Source organism: Crocodylus siamensis, chromosome 1, assembly GCF_052110815.1.
Source record: "Crocodylus siamensis isolate JL-2025a chromosome 1, ASM5211081v1, whole genome shotgun sequence".
Taxonomy (NCBI): Eukaryota; Metazoa; Chordata; order Crocodylia; family Crocodylidae; genus Crocodylus; species Crocodylus siamensis.
Window position 1 is genome coordinate 153,262,397 of NC_143395.1, and position 18,103 is coordinate 153,280,499.

The window sequence follows — 18,103 nt, forward strand, 5'->3', positions numbered from 1 at the left end:
GAATTCTCAACAGTCTGCCACTGTAGATCCTAAATCACCTAAAAGAAAATGACACTTTCTTTCAGGAAAGAAGAGGCTCAGCTCAGAAATCAAACTAAGGCCTTTTCTTTGAATGCCAAGCCACTGAGACTTGCTCCGTATCTTCTTAGCAGTATGTAAGCCCATTGTGGATTGTGTGTCAACAGAAAATTAGAAGTGTCGGTTGTAGAAAATTGGAGCACCTAGATGCTTTTATTCTACATTCTAGCATCTGCCCTCTTGCTTAGAAGTCTGCACTACATGGCAAGCTCAGACAGTGGGTGGGAGGGGCAGGAAAGGGGGTCTGACTTTGCAGAGATCATGATTTGCCAAACCTAGGGTCTTTCCAGCTCATAGTGGCAATGATGAAAGAGCTAACTGTACAAAAGGCATGGAATTAAGCCTGCTTGTTTGCTGGAAATTCTGTTATTGGACATATCTCAGCAAAAGTGCTACAGCAAGTCCTCATGCACATCTCACCCAGTCGCTACTGTTCTACTACCAAACCCACTGATTTGAAGTTCTATATCCAGTTTGAGTGGGGATTATTTCAGAAGTTCAAAAGGACAAACCTAGAGCTACAGAATCCACAACTTGTGTTCTTTGAGAGGGGACCCAGTATCTTGCAGTCACAAGGGTCTGACTCCAGGGCTTCCCCTTCACAGATTCAAACTATAAACAATCCCTGTGTTTGATTTCTTGATTAACACCGGCCACCATCACCCATTTTTCCTGTACATGATGATAAATGCTAACAGAGATTCCTGGCCAAACCTGTATGCAACTCACCCATGGAGGAGTACATAATAAAAGCGGGTTAACATAATTTTGCAGCCTTAAGGAGACATGAGAGCAGGCACGAGCAAACAGCAGTTAACACTGGTGGATTTAATCTCCTTTCCTGACAGACCCATAGCTGGGACTTTGGAAGCAAAGGGTTCAGTAGGTGATAGCTGTGTGATATGAAGTTATTTCATCAAGCATGATACATGTGCATCAACCATACACTGTTCGAGACATCAGAGAAAAAACTTGAGGGAGTGGCTTGCAACAAATTTATTTGCAAGAAGAATATGACAGGCCAAGTCATTACAAAATGTCAAATGTGTTCTGTATTTGTCAGATCATGCCAGTGAGTTATGATAATGAGGTGCAGTCATCAGGCCAAATGCCTGCCTGCCACTGCCACGTGCTTTCTGCTTCGAGCTAAGGACATTACAGATTATAAAAATATTCCACTTCAGTAATGATTAACACAATTTTCATCATGACAGACAAAGTAGCAGAAGGTACAACACAGTCTTTTCCCTCTCAGTCACAAGTGCTAAAGCCTAGACCACTGGCAGATCTGAACAGAGGCAAAAATTTTCAGAGATTCCCTTCTCTGGTGGACTGCTGCTGTAAAAACCACAAACGAAATTTCTTGGGCCATAATGAAACAATGAACATTTTACTCCTCGCTTTGTTTGTTATAAAAAAAAGTTCCACTGCACCTCAGTGATTCAAATAAATAGGTTTCGTCCCATATTTGATGTTGTCCTGCAGCACAGGATGTCCGACTACCATGGGGACTCTGCACCATTTGTGGCCTTTGTTCCAGATAGGCTTGGCAGATTTGATGGACCACCGGGTGAGATACCTGTGAACACAGAAACAAGAAATCATTTCAGGCTTAGGCTGATAACTTAGAAAAAGACTATAAAATGGGTGGGCCAGTGTGGCTTTGGGCTCCCTACCTATTTAATATAGGAGGTGAGGACCATGGACTCTTACAGGATTCAATATGTAAAAGCCTTATTGGTTCAAGAGGTACTAGGAAGAAGGTGTCTTGTGTCCTGGAGCTTCTATCTTGCACCTCTCTACCAAAGCCAGTAGCAATAGCCATGAACTTCCTTATGCAAGGCTCCCGGCAAGTTGCCCATCTGATTCAGTTTATCCAAATGTGGGGTTGGGTCCCTTTGCTGCATCGACACTCAGCTTTATATTTATTCCCCCATTCTATGTTCTTAAGAAACCATCTCCTCAGCCAGCCTGAGTAACGAAGTGGACCAGTTATAAAGGCTAGACTCTCAACTAAAAGTCTCCCTTTATTTCCACTGGGCAGGCACCTTGGAATAGGGATTCTAGCCAAATCATTTATTGTCAGCCACATATGTGTTATGATGTCCTATAAACAACTTTGCATTCCAAGAGGTGCTGGGATGAGAAATACAGCAATTCCAACCAAACAGCGAGAGCAACTGATGGCTGGCAAATAAGCCTGCATCTGAACAATCTGGGGGCTGGTGTCTGGCCTTTAGCATAAGCCAAAATCTCATATCCAGCAAGTTACTGGAAATCTAGTTCTGTGGCTGGGCGCCCTGGAGTTTTGTTATAATTTAAATCTGTTGCTACCAGTAGAAGGGGAGTAATAGGTCCTTGGAGAAAGATAATTTTGTCAGACAATGAAAATCTTAAATGAACCCCTGGTTTAACCTTCCCAAACAACACTTGAACAAAAGAGAGTTTGGAACAAATGGGTAAATTTTGTCCAGTGAGGTTGTCTGCCTGCTTCTGTTGAACTATCAGAAGATCCTTGTGTAACCCAATCTGTCATCCTACCCCATAGGGTTTTGTTGTCCCTCGTGCATCATGCATGAATTTGGCCAATAAGTGCTCTGTGGAGGAACTATTTAATTTTTCTGTACAATGAAGGGCCTGCCACATGTGTGGGAGCTGTAAAATAAAAGTCTGTGATGCCACGCAGTTACGGAATAGACGAAGACCACACACATTCTGGCAGCATGTTTCCCTCTTTTAGGGTCCCAAACAATTGAAAAACAAATTACATCCAAGGACTCCTGCCACTCAGATGAAGTGGCCTCTCAGGTGCTTTGCAAACAAATAAGTAGTCTGCCTCAAGGAGTTTACAATCTAAGTAGCCAGGACAAATAAGTAACTACAGGACATACAAAATGAGAAAGAGAGTTGCACAACACAGAATTGAGTCAGTCCCTTTCTATGTCTAATGTTATGCTTCTACATTAGTGGATGTCCTACTATTGTTTCCCTTCAGAACTGGAGCCTCTTTCACTTCCTTAGAAAAATGGGATTAATGCTGTTTACATTGGGATGAGGTTTTGCAAGGTCTTTAATGGCCAGAAGGGGAAAAGATCTTTTACATATCACAGGCAACAGAAACACCCAGCTACAGCAAGCTCTGATACAGTGAGACTCCAGTTACAGTGGAGGATGGAAATCCCAAACTGTTTCAAGTCATCACAAAACGCCAAGTGCCATTTTGGTCATGTGACCTTCTGCTTATGGTAAAGTGTTCCCATGATAATAAATGATCTCACTGCAAGAGGGAAGCACTGTGAATGTGAGATACCCATCAATGCTGTGTGAAGATTTAGACAAACCCTGGCTTTTTAAGAAATCTCTCTATTTTCATCTGGGGGCTGGATGTGCACACCCCAATTCTGCATAGGAAAGAGGATTTAGTAATGACCTGATTTTAAAGCTTTTGTTATTTTTCCTTTGAGCAGGTCTAATCCAGCCCTCCACTCCCGTCTTTTGGCTTCCTTTGCAGAGAGCAGGCTGGGGCTTTTCATTGTTAGTTGAAACAGACATTTGGACGCTCTCCCTTCCTGGAGCACAGTTTGCCTTTTCTGTTTTTAATAGCTTTGTCTAAAACTCAAGCTTGTCCTACTTTTTTGCTGCTTTTTTTACCTTGATTCAAACATTGCCTTCAAGCCTGGAAGCAGTTGTTCCACTGCAAAGCTCCTTTCCTCTTCACTGTCCAGCCCCTCACTTTCACTATTTGGACTCATTTTTTCAGGAAGGTGGGAGCAGGGGCAGGGGCAGGACCCACATGTGGGAAGGCCAAAGAACCTGCCCAGCACCTGGAATTTTCAAGCAAATTTGGCTTCCAAGTACAATGCCTTTTTTTGTCATTTGTGCACCTATTCAAGTTTCTATACTAGCCATTATTGTATTTAAAGGCCCCTCTGTTTAGAAGGGGGCTTTGTTATAACAATCAAGAAACACTTGCACTTAGTGAGGATCCTCTTACCCAGTTCAGTGCTGCCAGGGCTGAGCCTGGAGCCTGATAAAGCCTCACAGTGTGGATGCTTGATACATACTGCTAAGAACATGAGCCATTGATTCAAACCACGGAAGCCCCACATGATTGCCAAAGATGAACATGACTATTAATCTGGTGCTGGCGGCAGGAACCACCTTTCTGCTCTGTGCTTGGTGCTGTGTAAACCCAATGGTGTCCTGGTCAATGACTAAGACCGCAGGGCACTAGAATAATGCAGGCAACAAATGAGAGCTTTGGGAAGGGCATAATTAGCTACTACCACATCCTAACTGTATCCAGAGACTGCTGTTTAACACCTGGGGAAGATGCACAGGGCTTCCATGTGCTAAGGCAAAGGAAATCACCTGCACATGGGGCAGCTGCAGCCCTGCATGCAGCCATGTTGGTGCAGCTCAAGGCTGAACTTCTGAACTCTGACTAAACTTTTTCAATTTGGCTCTTGTTTGGATTAAGAGAAGGCAGAGGGCTCGAGCCTGTGCAGGAAGTACTCCATCAAAGTGCTGGCACGGCTGCCTTCTCCCTGCCATATCCCCTTCCCGGGACGCCTCTTGGCTTCACTCACCTGCAGCCTCTTTGGTTCTTTGCTTTTGAATTCACACAATACACAGAATACAGGGAACAAGGCTACAGGCTTTCAGCGCAGATGAGGGAAACCACATGCTGCTTGAGCTAAACAGAGATAGCTACAATGCTAGATTTAACTCCCAGAAAGAAAGGAAAATCCACAGAGCCTGACAAAGATGCACAATTATCCAGGGGGATGCTTCCTTCTAGTTTGGCAACTGCAAATATGATGGGATCACCTAACATATGACAACTTCTTTATCATCCAAGAGGCAGACAAAGAAGTACAACTGAAGGAGCTGGGAGCTACCTGCCTCAGTGTTGCTGCCTCAACCCCTATAAATACCTCCTTCTGGTGAGAGTCTGGGAATGGAGTAATTGTAAGCTCTCCAAATCCTCATACTCCTACCCCACAGTCCACAGCAGCTCCTGGTGGCAATGCTTTGGGATCAGCATCCTTCTCAGGCCTGGGGAAGTGGTGACTTTCCCTCCCTATTACAAACTCTTTCATTTTTGGAAGCGATGGCTTCTTGAAGTTTTGCTTTGACCAATATTTTGGTCCCTGTCAAAGGAACAACCTGGGCACCATCCACGTAACTGACTCCAGCTTCTACCTCTGGAATAGCCACTCAGCTCAGACCAGCATTCACCCGCACTTGAACTCTAATAATCTACGTACTGGAAGGGAAGCTGCACAACTATTTAGGTTTATAATCTTAAAAGCAAGGAGGGAGGTTTGATCTGCAGCTGCTCTTGACAGCTTCCCAAGCTGTTCTGGTGTGTGGCCCGCACACATGGCTCTGGAATTTGAATATGGTTTGCAGTTCCACATAGTGCTGGTGAAATCTCTGAAAATCCTGCCTCTGTAGCTGGCTGCTGAAACAAATGTCATTGCAGCACTAAATAGCTTATGACATACCAGGTGAGAGCAGAACAGAAGCAAAACCAAGAATGATGGGATGAAATACAGAAAAGGAACATTTAGGGAACATCCTCTGTCAAGGGTTGTTCCCGTCTTCAGCCTAAATGTGGAATTATCTTGTGGAAACAGGAGAAGCCTCAAGACTAAGCCAAGTACTTGAAAATGTTCAGTGGGGAACAGTTCTGCATTAACAGGGGATGAATTTGGAGGCTCTTCTGTCTCCTGTATCACATATGTTTACAGAAATTGGAAAGAATATTACTTTTCAGTGTGTGAGGAGGAGTGAATGGGACAAGAGTTACCATCTGTCACAGGCCACGGGGTACCTTGAGAGCCACAGTTCTATAGTGAGCCCTCTGCTAGTAAAGTAAGTAACAGGTGGTATTAACAAGCTCACATTAATGTCAATTAATTAATGTCAAGCAGGAACTTAATAAATAAGGGGAGAAGTAATACCCAAGAAATGAGAAATACAGAAGGTCTCTCACCTGGGTGGTGTCCAGTCAGCCACTGAGAACTGCTTAAGGATCTCCTCCATCCAGCCAAGCTGTCACGAGACCATGCTCAGAGCACAGCTTGTGTGGACATCTCACTCTTACACTAGACCTGCTTCTGCCCCTCCCCAGACTCCTCCTCTAAGTTACAGCAATGGGGACTCTCCCCATGATGAAAGCAGACCATCTTCCTCTGTAGCTACCCCATGTCACTCAGAAGAAGCCAGGACCCACAAGGTCACTGTTTCCAGTGATCCAGCGTATACTGCTGTTCCTCTGATATGTGAGCAGTAAGAACAGGAACGGGTAGTTCAGGCACCACAGCCACATTGCTTGGAGCACCTTGACCGGAGGAAAGGGAGGCTGCCAGGTAACTCCTCATGCTTTAGGGAACAGAGCAGGGTGAAGAGAGGCCCTTGCATACCAGAAACACTATGCAACTAGTTTCAGGTCAAAAGGAAGCAGGTATATCTTTCCCTGAGGAACCAATGTGAAGAATGCTGTATGTGTATGTGCAGGGCAGAGCGCATGTATGAGCGAAGCATTTTATTGAGGGATAGAGCATGCAAAAATATCTGCCGGTGGGCAGAAAGGGATAAACAAGTTAATCTTAATGCGCCAAGTGGGAACTGCTGGGGAGCAACTCTTTTTTCCCTAAAGCAGAGGTCATCTTCCTTGACTATTTCTTACTGTGGCACCTTGCCTTATATGGGTGATAACTTCCAGCATATGCTTGAATGTCCCTACTGTGAAGCTGGCTCAATTCATTTCAGTCTGAGAAGGCGAAGTACAGCAGAGGAAAACTCCAAGAACTGCTGCTTTGCAGTTCTCAAGAGGCATACGAAAGTAGAGCTTCCTGGCTCCCCAGCAGTGCCTGATGTACTCTCATACTCCTTACTTTCTGATCTAGTTTAAACCTTGGAAAACAGAGTTAGAGCTCCAGCCCCTATCTCTAGCAAAGATGCTGAGCTGCTGCTATACCTATCCAGGGAGCAGGAAGATGTGTGGGGCTTGTGGGGATGAAATAAAGTTAGTGTTGCGCTGAGGTACAAGGCAGCCTGCTTTAAACAGCTGCTAATATCAGCTCTCTTCTGCCTTTAAATAGGGATGGGTGGGAGGAAGTCTATCAGCTTCCCATCTCAGGAAACAATCCTGATTCTACCACTTCATTTGCCAACAAGAGTGCTTGCTCAAAGGACTTCAGAGCAGCTGTCAACAAAGCATTTCAAAGGACCAAAGATTTTCATTTTCAGCCCATCCCCACGCAATCCCATTTATCCTGCCTGACACCATTTCGTAGAGGTCTTTGGTAGCAACATACAGAACTACGCAGTCCCTTCCTAGCCCCATCCAAAACAAGAGGACAGCATTTCTAAAGTCAGGGCAAAGGGCCAAGCAGGAGGATGGAGATGGCTGAATGAGTTACTTATCTCTCTGCACAAGGGAGCAATGACAGGAATTTCAGGAACATTGAGGAAAGGATGTGAGCATGTGTGACTACAGATAAGATGCTCACACACTCTGTCCTTCAGCTTGGAGCAATGCTCTCACTGCCACCTGGAAAGCAGACCTCAGCTTTTTACAGAACCTTGCCTGCTGATCCTGTCACCCTCCACCAAACCAACAGCACAAACCACTCCCATTACACGGGCAAAGCAGAGAAGGAAATGCCAGGTCCCCACAGCAAAAGAACGTGTGACCGGGAACAAGGGGTTGAGAGAGAGAGAGGAACAGAGCAAGTGTGGAGGGGGACTTTAAAAAAGCTAGGAGACTGCTAGGTAGCCACACGAGCTGCTCACCTCAGCACTGACACCCACCAAGAATTAGGTTTCTGCTCTTCCTGACTTTACAACCTCATACTTTCCAAACACAACCTACCCGCTACATTTCTTCACCCCAAAGCTGGACAGGCTCCCTGTGATGCTCCATTAACCAACTTAAAGGGATAAATGCAGAGAGATGTCAAGTGCTCTGTCTTCCTGGCTCTCCCATGTAGTACTACTCAGAGGCTCACTGGGCCAGCTGGTGGCAGGGACAGGCACACTCTGAGGCACTATAACATCACACATATAGCAAACTCAATAAGGGACTATTATAATAGCACATATAATTATAATTGGACAGCACAGAGGCTGCACAGGGTGCACTTAGGGAACAACATTTCACTTTGTTTCCCTTGCCTCAGAAGGTGATCAAGATGGAGTGGGATGTCATCTGGTGTCACTGCAGTAGCTTCTTATAAGGACATCTCTTGGCATACACCCACTGGGGACATCCCCAGGCTTAAAGCAAAAATGCAAAACTGACTATTGAATTCTTACTTAAGTCAGGAAACAGAAGGGCGATGGAGAAAGCTGTGCTAGCAAGGATCAGAGTACTCAACACAGCAGCCTGTGAAGGGATAGATGCAAGAGGCCAGACCCCGCTAATTGCCTGTCATTCCAGAGATACCCACTTCCCTATGTGATCTTAGCCCCTCAGTTAAAGCACTAACTGAACTGGGCCCTTTGAAAGCAAGTCCAAAAGGGACACAGTGATAGGCTGGGTGACCCTCGGGAACCCTGTTACACTTCAAAGGCCTGCTGTGCAAACTGGTTAAATTTCCCCAACTTTCACAGCACTGTGTCAACTCAGTCATAGCCACTTCACTTGCTGTAGGATTTTAGGGTGCTCAGCACCACAGACACCGAACACCTCCTGTTCATGGATTTCCAGAGGGTTTTAAAGATGGGGAAATTGAAGAGAAGAAAAAATAGATGACTTGTCCAAGGTCAGGCAGGATATATAGTGGGAGTCTTGATTCAGTTCCAGGCTCTACGGCCTACTCCAGTGTCTCTACCACAAGAGCATTGTTTGACGCAGATGTGTACCAGGAAGGGAATGGGAGGTGGCGGTTTGGGTGGCATGTAATGACCTCACCCCCCACAGCTGGAGGAAGGAAGTGGTTAACATCTCCTGTCCTGTGCAATGCTGGCTGCTGTAGTAGAGAGCAATGTGGGAGGCACAGGTGGGGGTAGGCATGTGGCCAGAGCCCTTGCACCATTACAGTGGCTGAGACCTGGCAAAACTCCAAAAATGTGGAGCTTTCTACCTTCAACAGATAAGAGAAGACAATACCCTGAAGGACCACAGCACCATTCCTGAAATGCCCTTGTTACTGCATCCCAGCTCTTGGACTGATTCCCTCAACTCTGTCTTCATCTTCCCCAATTCCCAGCCTGTTCTCTTGACCCTCCTTCCCCGCTCCCCTGGAAACTACAAACACAGACCTTGCAACCTACCCCATTCAGTTCTACACCCCGACTCCCCCAGTCACACCCCTACCTTACCTTCCCAGGCCAAGCCAAACCCCAACCTCCTTCCTCCCTGTCGGAAGAGAAAACTAAGGGTGTTGCAGATCTGTACTGGTGAAACAGCAGGGGTCATTCAAATGGCAATCTCCTAGCTTAGTTTTGGGAGGGTGCTGTGCTACCAGATGTGCCCCCAGATGCTGTTGGCTTTAGGGACATAAAATACACATGGAAGAACATAACTGTTAGAGCAGTGGTTCCCAAACTGTGGGTTGCAGCCCCAAATGGGGTAACAACATCAGTGGATGGAGGTGGGGGTTTATGGGTTGGGATTGAGGAGCCATGCTGAAGAAATGGGTTCATGCTAAGGAAAAAAGTTTGAGAAGCACTGAGTTGAGCTAGGGTATTAAACTCTGGGATCCATTCCAGTGGGATATCCGACTATCCATATCCTGTCCTATCCTGCTGGGCAGAGCTGGCCTGTGAACATTAAACAGCAACCACACTCCACCCCGCAGCTGCTACAAAACACACACACAGCTGATAATAAGTAAAACCCAGAGAGTTTTAAGAAATATAAATGAAGTACTTTAGAGATGACAGAACTCTGTGTCTGGTATGGCTTCAGTGTCCTCAGACATGGGTTCTGATGTAAAGACCTCCAGTCTCTGAACCTTGCTGACATCATGATATACAGCCTGGCAACATTTCAGAGAAACTCCCAAGAACTGCCCATCAGACCTCCATGGGAGACAACCAGACCCAAAATCAGACCTTCAAGGCCAACCTGAGGCTTGGAGTCTATGTTCTCCCAAAAACAGGCCCATGGCCTCTGGTAACCCCACAGCCTGCTACTACAATCTTCATAAACTGCTCTGACATCCCCATGGAAACAGAGTGTGAGGTCATAAACAGGGGATTAGCACCTCCTAACACTGAGCAAGGGAACAGGAGGTTTTCAGTTCACTCACCAAAGGCCAGGGGCCTTTCAATACTAGTGGGGAGAGGGGATAGGACAGCAAGGTAGAGGAAGATGAGAGCTTGTAGCACAGGAAGGGCAAGCCAAGGGCAAGCAACAACTGAAGTTAAAAGGGGAAACTGGAGACAAGGCAGAGTGCAGCATGCTACCAGATGTACCTGCAATGAGCTCCTTCTCCTATCCATGCCCGAGCTGCAGGTTTCCCTGTATCTGTTTGCCTCAGGGTGCTGCACCAACACCTGCCACCCATTCCTGTTCTACCTACTGCCATTGGTGGGAAAGCTGGTAAGATCTGAAGAACAGAAAGGGAACATTATGTGCCTGGCCATGTCCTAGTTCTGTATGGGTGGATGAGGTGTAGTTAGTCTTTGTAATGTTGGGAAGAGACCATCACCATCACCTTGCTGGGGTCACCTGACCCCCAGTTATCTTTCCTGCTTGGAGCAGGAGACCGGGCCCAATGTCCCTTCCGGCCTTGCAATCTATAAATCTATGAACCATAACATTACATATTTTCTTCTCAGAAGTGCCACCAACCCTTGTTATAGACCCGGGGTCCTGACTGGCTCTGGCTCTGTAGGCCTCGGCTGTCCAGCTCAGGAGAGATCGCCTTCCCTCCTCCAATTCCCACAAAGAAAGAGACAAGTCAAGGCTGTTTACCTGTTGAGTGTAGGCTTGGCCTTCTTTGAAACAAACCCTTCAGGTAGGGGAGGCTTGTGGTTTGGCAGCAAACCTAAGAGAGAAAAGGAAAGGTAAAAGATTTTGCAGTAGTCCCTTGGTACTGCACTGGTAGTTAGCTGGGAGATCTACAGAGAAAATCCAGGAGATGCTATAGTTCAGGGCCAGTCTTTCTTCAGAATTAATTCTGAGTCAGTGTCCTAGCTTGGATCAGGGAGACAGTACTGTTGGAAGTGCTGCATTTTAGTTGAAACTTATAATCAAAGACTCAACTACATGTGAACAGTGAAGATACCACCATGGTGCTTTTTCCCTAGAAAAAGGGCATCAATATCTATTTAGTTCCAGGATGACAATCTACCTTCTCAAATCTGTTGCCATTTATCCTGGATTCGGCAGAGGAAACTTTGCTTACTGGATATTTCCACTGCTATCTTCAGGTGGCAGAGCTAGACATGGACATTAATATTAATTGGCTAAGAGGAGGCTTGCACTAAAGCTCACCATTTCAAATGCTGTCATCTCAACACTGGTTACTGGGAAATGAAACCTTCCCCACAGATTTCTGCAATGGTGGACTAATCTGCAGCCTGGGATTAAGGTCTGCCAGAGAGGGGCAAGGGCTCGGTGACAGAAAGGAGACTGCTGGAATTCCTTCATTCCTGGCAGACAGTGATGAGCAGAATGCCTATAGCCATCATTGTGTCCTGACACTTGGCAGCCTGGGAATGAGGGTTCTCCCCAGGTTTTCACCCCCTTTCATTAAGAATTAAATGTCACCTAAAGGGAGCATGAAGCTTGTCCCCAGAGGGGACAAAGTACCTGCTCGTTGAGCCATCTTCACACACACGACAATCTTCTTGTGCTCTTCCTTACATAGACCTGTGATTCTCCGGGGCAGCATTCTTCCATCAGAATGGATGAACTGACTCAGCAATAAGACATCCTGAGAGAAAGAGGTAAAACTATTAAAGCCAGAGTCTTCCTAGCAGCTACAACTCTTAGGTTGGAGAGGCCCCTAGTGCTGTGTAAGAGATTCCTTCTAATATGCATTACCTTGCATTTTGTCAGCAGTGACTTTCATCAGTCATCACGCTACCTATTGGCTCTGCTTTTTCTGTGGATTCCCTAGACTTAATGAATGGGAGTAATTATGCCATCTACAGTCTTTGCCACTTCACAGTTTCCAGACTGCAAGCTGTTATAATTTGCACACTGTATCTAGGTGAGTACACAACTCCTGAAGGAGGGTACACTTTTTAACTCCTCATAAGGTGCTTTAAAGTCACACATTAGAGTTTGAGTTCAGCCATGTCTGGTTTCTCCCCTGGGCACTCAACTATAGGACTGTTCTCTAGGAATGCTCATAGGAATGCAGGACTGGCAGGCACCTCCTGGGTCAGAGCCCAGTCCTCTTTGCCTTTATCGTTTCCCACAGCATAATGCATCATGCCCCCTGGGTACAGTGTCCCTTGGGGGTGGAGACTACTACATAAACTGGTCGATCATGACAAGGTGAAACTTTTCATGGGAGACTGAACCATGACCTTCAACCCTTTGGCTGTACTTCCATTAGGTGGGGCTGTTCAAACAGGGACCTTACACTGGAGGAAGAAGCTGTGGTACCAGCAAATTCTTGGGAGTAGACTGGGGATTCAGCGGGGATTCAGGGACCTTTCAAATTATGCTGCTGTTAACCCTACAGTTTAGGATCTCTAGAAGTGTTAAGCATTATTTAGCAGCTGTTGCATTCAGGTCAACAAAAGAAACAGTCAAGCATTCAGATATGAGTTTTCAATTTCCACATGCAGCACAAATGCCAGCACATCCTTCTGGCCAATACTGACACACCCCCTGGATATACAGAGATCTTCAGCTGTTGGTCCAAGGGTCCTCTGGAGACCCTGCTCTTGGTTTTTTTCTCCAATCAGCTGGATATTCCCTGCTAACTGACTCAACCTGCTGACAGGGAGTATATGTCTCTGTTGCGGTTGTAAACATTTTCATTTTTTGGGTGGACAGACTGCGCACATATTGTTGAGAACCTGAAGAGACCTGACAGCAGACAAAACTGCATCATCTGGATCCACACAAGTCACACACCCTCTGACATAAGGCAATGCAAGAGAATGCAGAACGTTGCTGCATTTTGGGGTGGATAACCCTAGCACTCTTGAGCACTCAGACCTGCTTTGCCCCCAGCCTCTAAGCACACTGGAGAAATAATTTGGTGCTCTTCAATTTCACAATGATTCCTTTAAAACTTTTCCTGCTCCACTTCCTTCCCTTTTCTGAATTCTCATTAGCCTGATGGTGCAAGCAAAATTGATCTATGCTATGCTATGGTCAAGTTAATACAAGACACACATCACAGAAATCAGCTATGTAGGTTTATATACTACATCCAACACTATGGTACCAGGCAAAAATTAGTCCTAAAATGAACTGTTGGGGTAACAGTGTGTGCTGGGTGCTACGGCTGAGGCCAGACCCCATTCACACAAGCCTTGTTGTAAAAGAGAGTTTAGAGATTTTTTGGTTGCATTTTGCAGTGTAAGTACAGCTACATCAGAGAATCCAAGGCTCTGTTGCCATTTACCTCCCTGCAACCTTCCTATAATTCCTTTGCTTTAGCTCCATCCTAATCCCTTTATTCAGAACCAGGCCCTTTATATTTCATAGATTTCATAGACATTAGGGCTGGAAGGGACCTCGGGAGATCATTAAGCCCAGCCCCCTGCCCAAAGGGCAGGAAGTCAGCTGGGGTCATAGGATCCCAGCAAGATAAGCATCCAATTTACTCTTGAAGGTGTTCAATGTAGGTGCTTGAACCACCTCCGCTGGCAGACTGTTCCAGACCTTGGGAGCTCGGACAGTAAAGAAATTCTTCCTTATGTCCAGCCTGAAACGATCTTGCAGGAGTTTGTGACCGTTCGACCTCGTCATCCCTTGGGGCACTCTGGTGAACAGACGTTTCCCCAGATCCTGGTGGTCACCCCGATAAACTTATAGGTGGCCATCAGATCACCCCTGAGCCTGCGCTTTTCCAGGCTAAGAGTCCCATGGCTCTCAGCCTGTCATCGTAAGATCTGTTTTCCTGACCTCTGATCATGTGCGTGGCTCTCCTCTGGACTCTCTCAAGCTTCTCCACATCCTTTTTGAATTGTGGAGCCCAAAACTGGATGCAGTACTCCAGCTGTGGCCTCACCAAGGCCGAGTACAAGGGGAGAATGACGTCCCAGGATTTGCTCGAGAAGCATCTATGGATGCACGCCAGCATTTTGGTCGCTTTACTAGCCGCAGCATCGCACTGCAGGCTCATGTTCATCTTGTGGTCAATGATGACCCCCAAGTCTCTTTCTTCTGTAGTGCTAACCAACGTAGCACTGCCGAGCCTATAAGGGTGCTGCAGGTTTTTCCTCCCAAGGTGGAGAACCTTGCATTTATCGGTGTTAAACACCATGAGGTTCTCATCTGCCCATTTGCTGAGCTTGTCCAGGTCAGCCTGGATCACCCGCCTATCCTGTGGCGTGCATGCTTTGCCCCAAAGTTTGGTGTCATCGGCGAACTTGGCCAGTCCACTCCTGACTCCAATGTCTACATCGTTAATGAAGATGTTGAACAGTATCGGTCCAAAGACAGAGCCTTGACGGACCCCACTGGTCACAGGGCACCACGATGAGTGACTGCCATCAATTACAACCCTCTGGGTCCGACCACGGAGCCAATTTCCCAGCCAGCGGATCATGGTGGAGCCAAGGCCACAACTGGGCAGTTTGGCCAAGAGGTGATCATGGGATACCAGATCAAAAGCTTTTTGAAGTCAAGATATATGACATCAATCTCTTCTCCCTTGTCCAGGTGATAGGTCACCTGGTCATAGAAGGAAATGAGATTGGTCAAACAAGACCTACCCGCAACAAACTCGTGCTGGCTATCCCTTAGGATGTTAGCCTGGGCCAGTCCATCAAGGATGGCCTCCTTAATAAACTTTTCTAAGATCTTCCCCAGGATAGAAGTCAGGCTAATGGGCCTGTAGTTAGCCGGATCCACTCTCCTCCCTTTCCTGAAGATCGGCACCACATTGGCCTTCTTCCAGTCTTCGGGCACTACACCAGAGCGCCAGGAGTTTTCAAAGATCCATGCCAGGGTCTGGGCTATGACGCTTGCCAGCTCCTTGAGTACCCTGGGGTGCAGATTGTCAGGGCCGGCTGACTTGAAGGTATCCAGCTTCTCAAGGTGTTCCTTCACGAGGTCAGCATTTATGGAGGGTAGGGGATCCCCATTACCCAGATCTCCCTGTCCCATAGCAGGCATGGGCGTCCCATGGGACTGATGAAAGACTGACGCAAAGTACCTATTTAATAGGTTGGCTTTTTCCTGGGCGTCAGTTGCCAGTTGCCCCATCTGGTTTAGCAGGGGTCCAACGTTGCCCTTGCTTTTCCTCCGGCTCCCCACATATCTGAAAAAGGACTTTTTGTTGTCCTTGATGCCTGAAGCTAGTTGGAGTTCAGTTGCAGCCTTGGCTTTCTTGGTTTGGTCCCTGCAGGACCAGACCAGCGTGGAGTAATCCTCCTTGGAGGTGAATCCCGTCCTCCATCCTTTGTAGGCTTTCCTTTTTAGCCACAGTAGGTCCGCTAGGTCCCTGGAGAGCCAGGGGGGCTGCTGTGCCTTCTTGCTGCCTTTCCTCCGTGTTGGAATAGATTTAGCTTGTGCACTGAGGATCACTTCCTTGAGAAGCAACCACTCTTCTTGAACTCCCATCTCCCTGGGGTCATCGTCCCTGAGGGCCTGACCGACTAGCTCTTGAGCTTGTCAAAGTCGGCTTTTCTGAAGTCAAGGACTTCTGTGTTGCTGACTGACTTGCCAGCTTTATGGCAGATGGTGAAGGTGATCAGCTCGTGGTCGCTGTCACCCAACTTCCCATCAATCACTAGGTCGCCGATTAGGTCGTCCCCCGTAGCCAGTACCAGGTCAAGCAGCGCTTTGCCTCTCGTTGGCCCATAGACTTCTTGAGTCAGGTAGAGGTCATCCACGCACGAGAGAAAGCTTTGCACCCGCTCAGATTTAGCTGAGTGATCTTCCCACGAGATGTCTGGGTAATTGAAGTCACCCATGACAACCAAGGTCCTGGAGTAAGCAGCCTCAGTCAGTTCCCGGGTGAACTCCTGGTCAAGCTCGGGACTTTGAGTGGGAGGTCTGTAGTAGACTCCCACCGTTGTGTCCCCTGTGCCGAATTCCCCACGAATTTTTACCCAGAGGGTCTCTAGCTGTCCATGCCGGTCGCCAACATCAGCTTGCAGGGACATGTAGCTTTCCTTCACATCGAGAGCTACACCCCCGCCCCTTTTGTCAACACGATCCCTGCTGTATAGGGTATATACATTAAATAGTTGATGTATCTTATTGCTAGTACAACATAATCAGCAACCTTGTAGAGTGATGATCTATCCAGAAAACAGGAACCACAAAGCTTATGGAATCTTCCACTAGCAAGCCTCAGTGCTGAGGACAAAAAAGAAGTATTGTGACTGCAGACCAGCTAATATTTGGCCTAGCGCATGTGGGCAATAACAAAATGGCCAATTATGCTACCTGTATTAGTAGACTATGGCTGTTTGCTGAAATGGACTGGAGCCAGTGATCTGGGACAAGACTCCATATCATAACTCTTTTAGTCATCCAATTCTCCCTATTACGAACAACTTTCTCATCCAGCAGACAGCTCACTTCACTAACTGATAAGAGGAATTCAAATCCGAGTGCCTAGGAGGTGAAAGCTTTCCACATTTTTCTATTAGCTTTCCCTATTGCTCCTTGGGGAGATGGAAGGTGGGAGTTAATGCTAAGTTTGAATCTACTTGAGTCTCTGTAACACTGGAAAGCCAAAGTAGGCCATAGGCTTTCATGGAGTATGGCATAACCATGGGATATCCTCTAGCACTCCTGCCTGGGGTATGTGTGGTCCAAGTACTGTTACTCCCTGTGGAGTCAAAGGGTTGATATCAACAATTCCTACGCAAAGAAGGAAAAGACTGCGGAAGATGCTCTTTATATCTCTCCAAGCCATTTGGCTTGAAGTGCTGCACACTTGGGCAAAGATTATGGCACTTTCAAAGATAAGTCCCAGGTTTGACATGCCAGGTGCCTCTCTCAAAATACTTTGAGATGCATCTTACTGAAAAAAGACAGCAAACAGGTACAGTCAAATTTCAGAGCAAGTGGAGGGCAGAGTGGGGAGGAACCCAAATAAATATTATGTAGATGAGTTACAGAAAAAATATTAAATCTGGCAAGTTCGTGTGTTGCCGTCATGTTCCATGAAATTAACATTCTGTGCTAGTGGACAGCCAAGGCTGGAACCACAGATCTGCTTTAATCACTCGGCAGTTCCCCAGAGGCTGGACCCAGATTCCCACCCCTGTAATCTGCAGCATCTGATGAAAACAACTTGGACTGAATTAATTTAGGACTCATAGGCAAAGGCCTCAGCTTGGTCTCCCTTATGCGCCACCAAAGAAAGATGACATATTTACTGCCTACTTTAACTAATGAGATTCAAAGCAGAGGAGGGGGGAAAACGGATAAGAAAGTGTAGCCTTTACCTCTGACTGTGTGCATGAACTGGATAAACAAAACCATGCGCAAACAGCAGGCTCCATCCCAAGGGCAGTTGGCTGAAGTGTAGCACAGTGCACCTTCAGTGCTAAGGCTGTTGGTTCACTTGACAGATTTTGCTAACACACTTGTTCTTCCTGGGAACCGCTCTGTTTGTCTAACAAAGTTAGCACTGGGTTGTACCAGACAAGTCTGCCAGTCTTTAATTCAGGTTACATAAGAATCAACTTTCTTCCTCCTCCCTTACTCTTGGGAGTTTCTCCAGGCATTATGTAAGAGGGAGGAGGATGGGGGCTGAAGTTTCAGATGCAGGTTCCAGTCTAATTTCAGATTGACAGAAAGCAAAAACTAATCTCTAATGGCTACTAAATGGCTATCATATGAAATGAACTAGAGGTCCCAATCCCAGTGGATGAACATCCTCATGCATAAGTCACTACAGTAATTGGCACC

The 18,103-nt window shown here is 46.6% G+C and overlaps 1 protein-coding gene across 1 annotated transcript in view; it reads right to left on the minus strand.

The window, feature by feature from the left end:
• Window positions 1-1,059: 1,059 nt before the first annotated feature.
• The window catches only part of MRPS18A (mitochondrial ribosomal protein S18A), a 28,465-nt gene continuing 11,421 nt past the window's right edge, over window positions 1,060-18,103 (minus strand). The window contains exons 4-6 of the mRNA XM_090046205.1: window positions 11,855-11,978; window positions 11,015-11,087; window positions 1,060-1,657 (exon numbers count right to left, since the gene is read on the minus strand). Coding sequence (XP_089902331.1) covers window positions 1,513-1,657; window positions 11,015-11,087; window positions 11,855-11,978 — 342 coding nt within the window. The 3' untranslated portion in view covers window positions 1,060-1,512. The remainder of the gene's footprint in view (window positions 1,658-11,014; window positions 11,088-11,854; window positions 11,979-18,103) is intronic.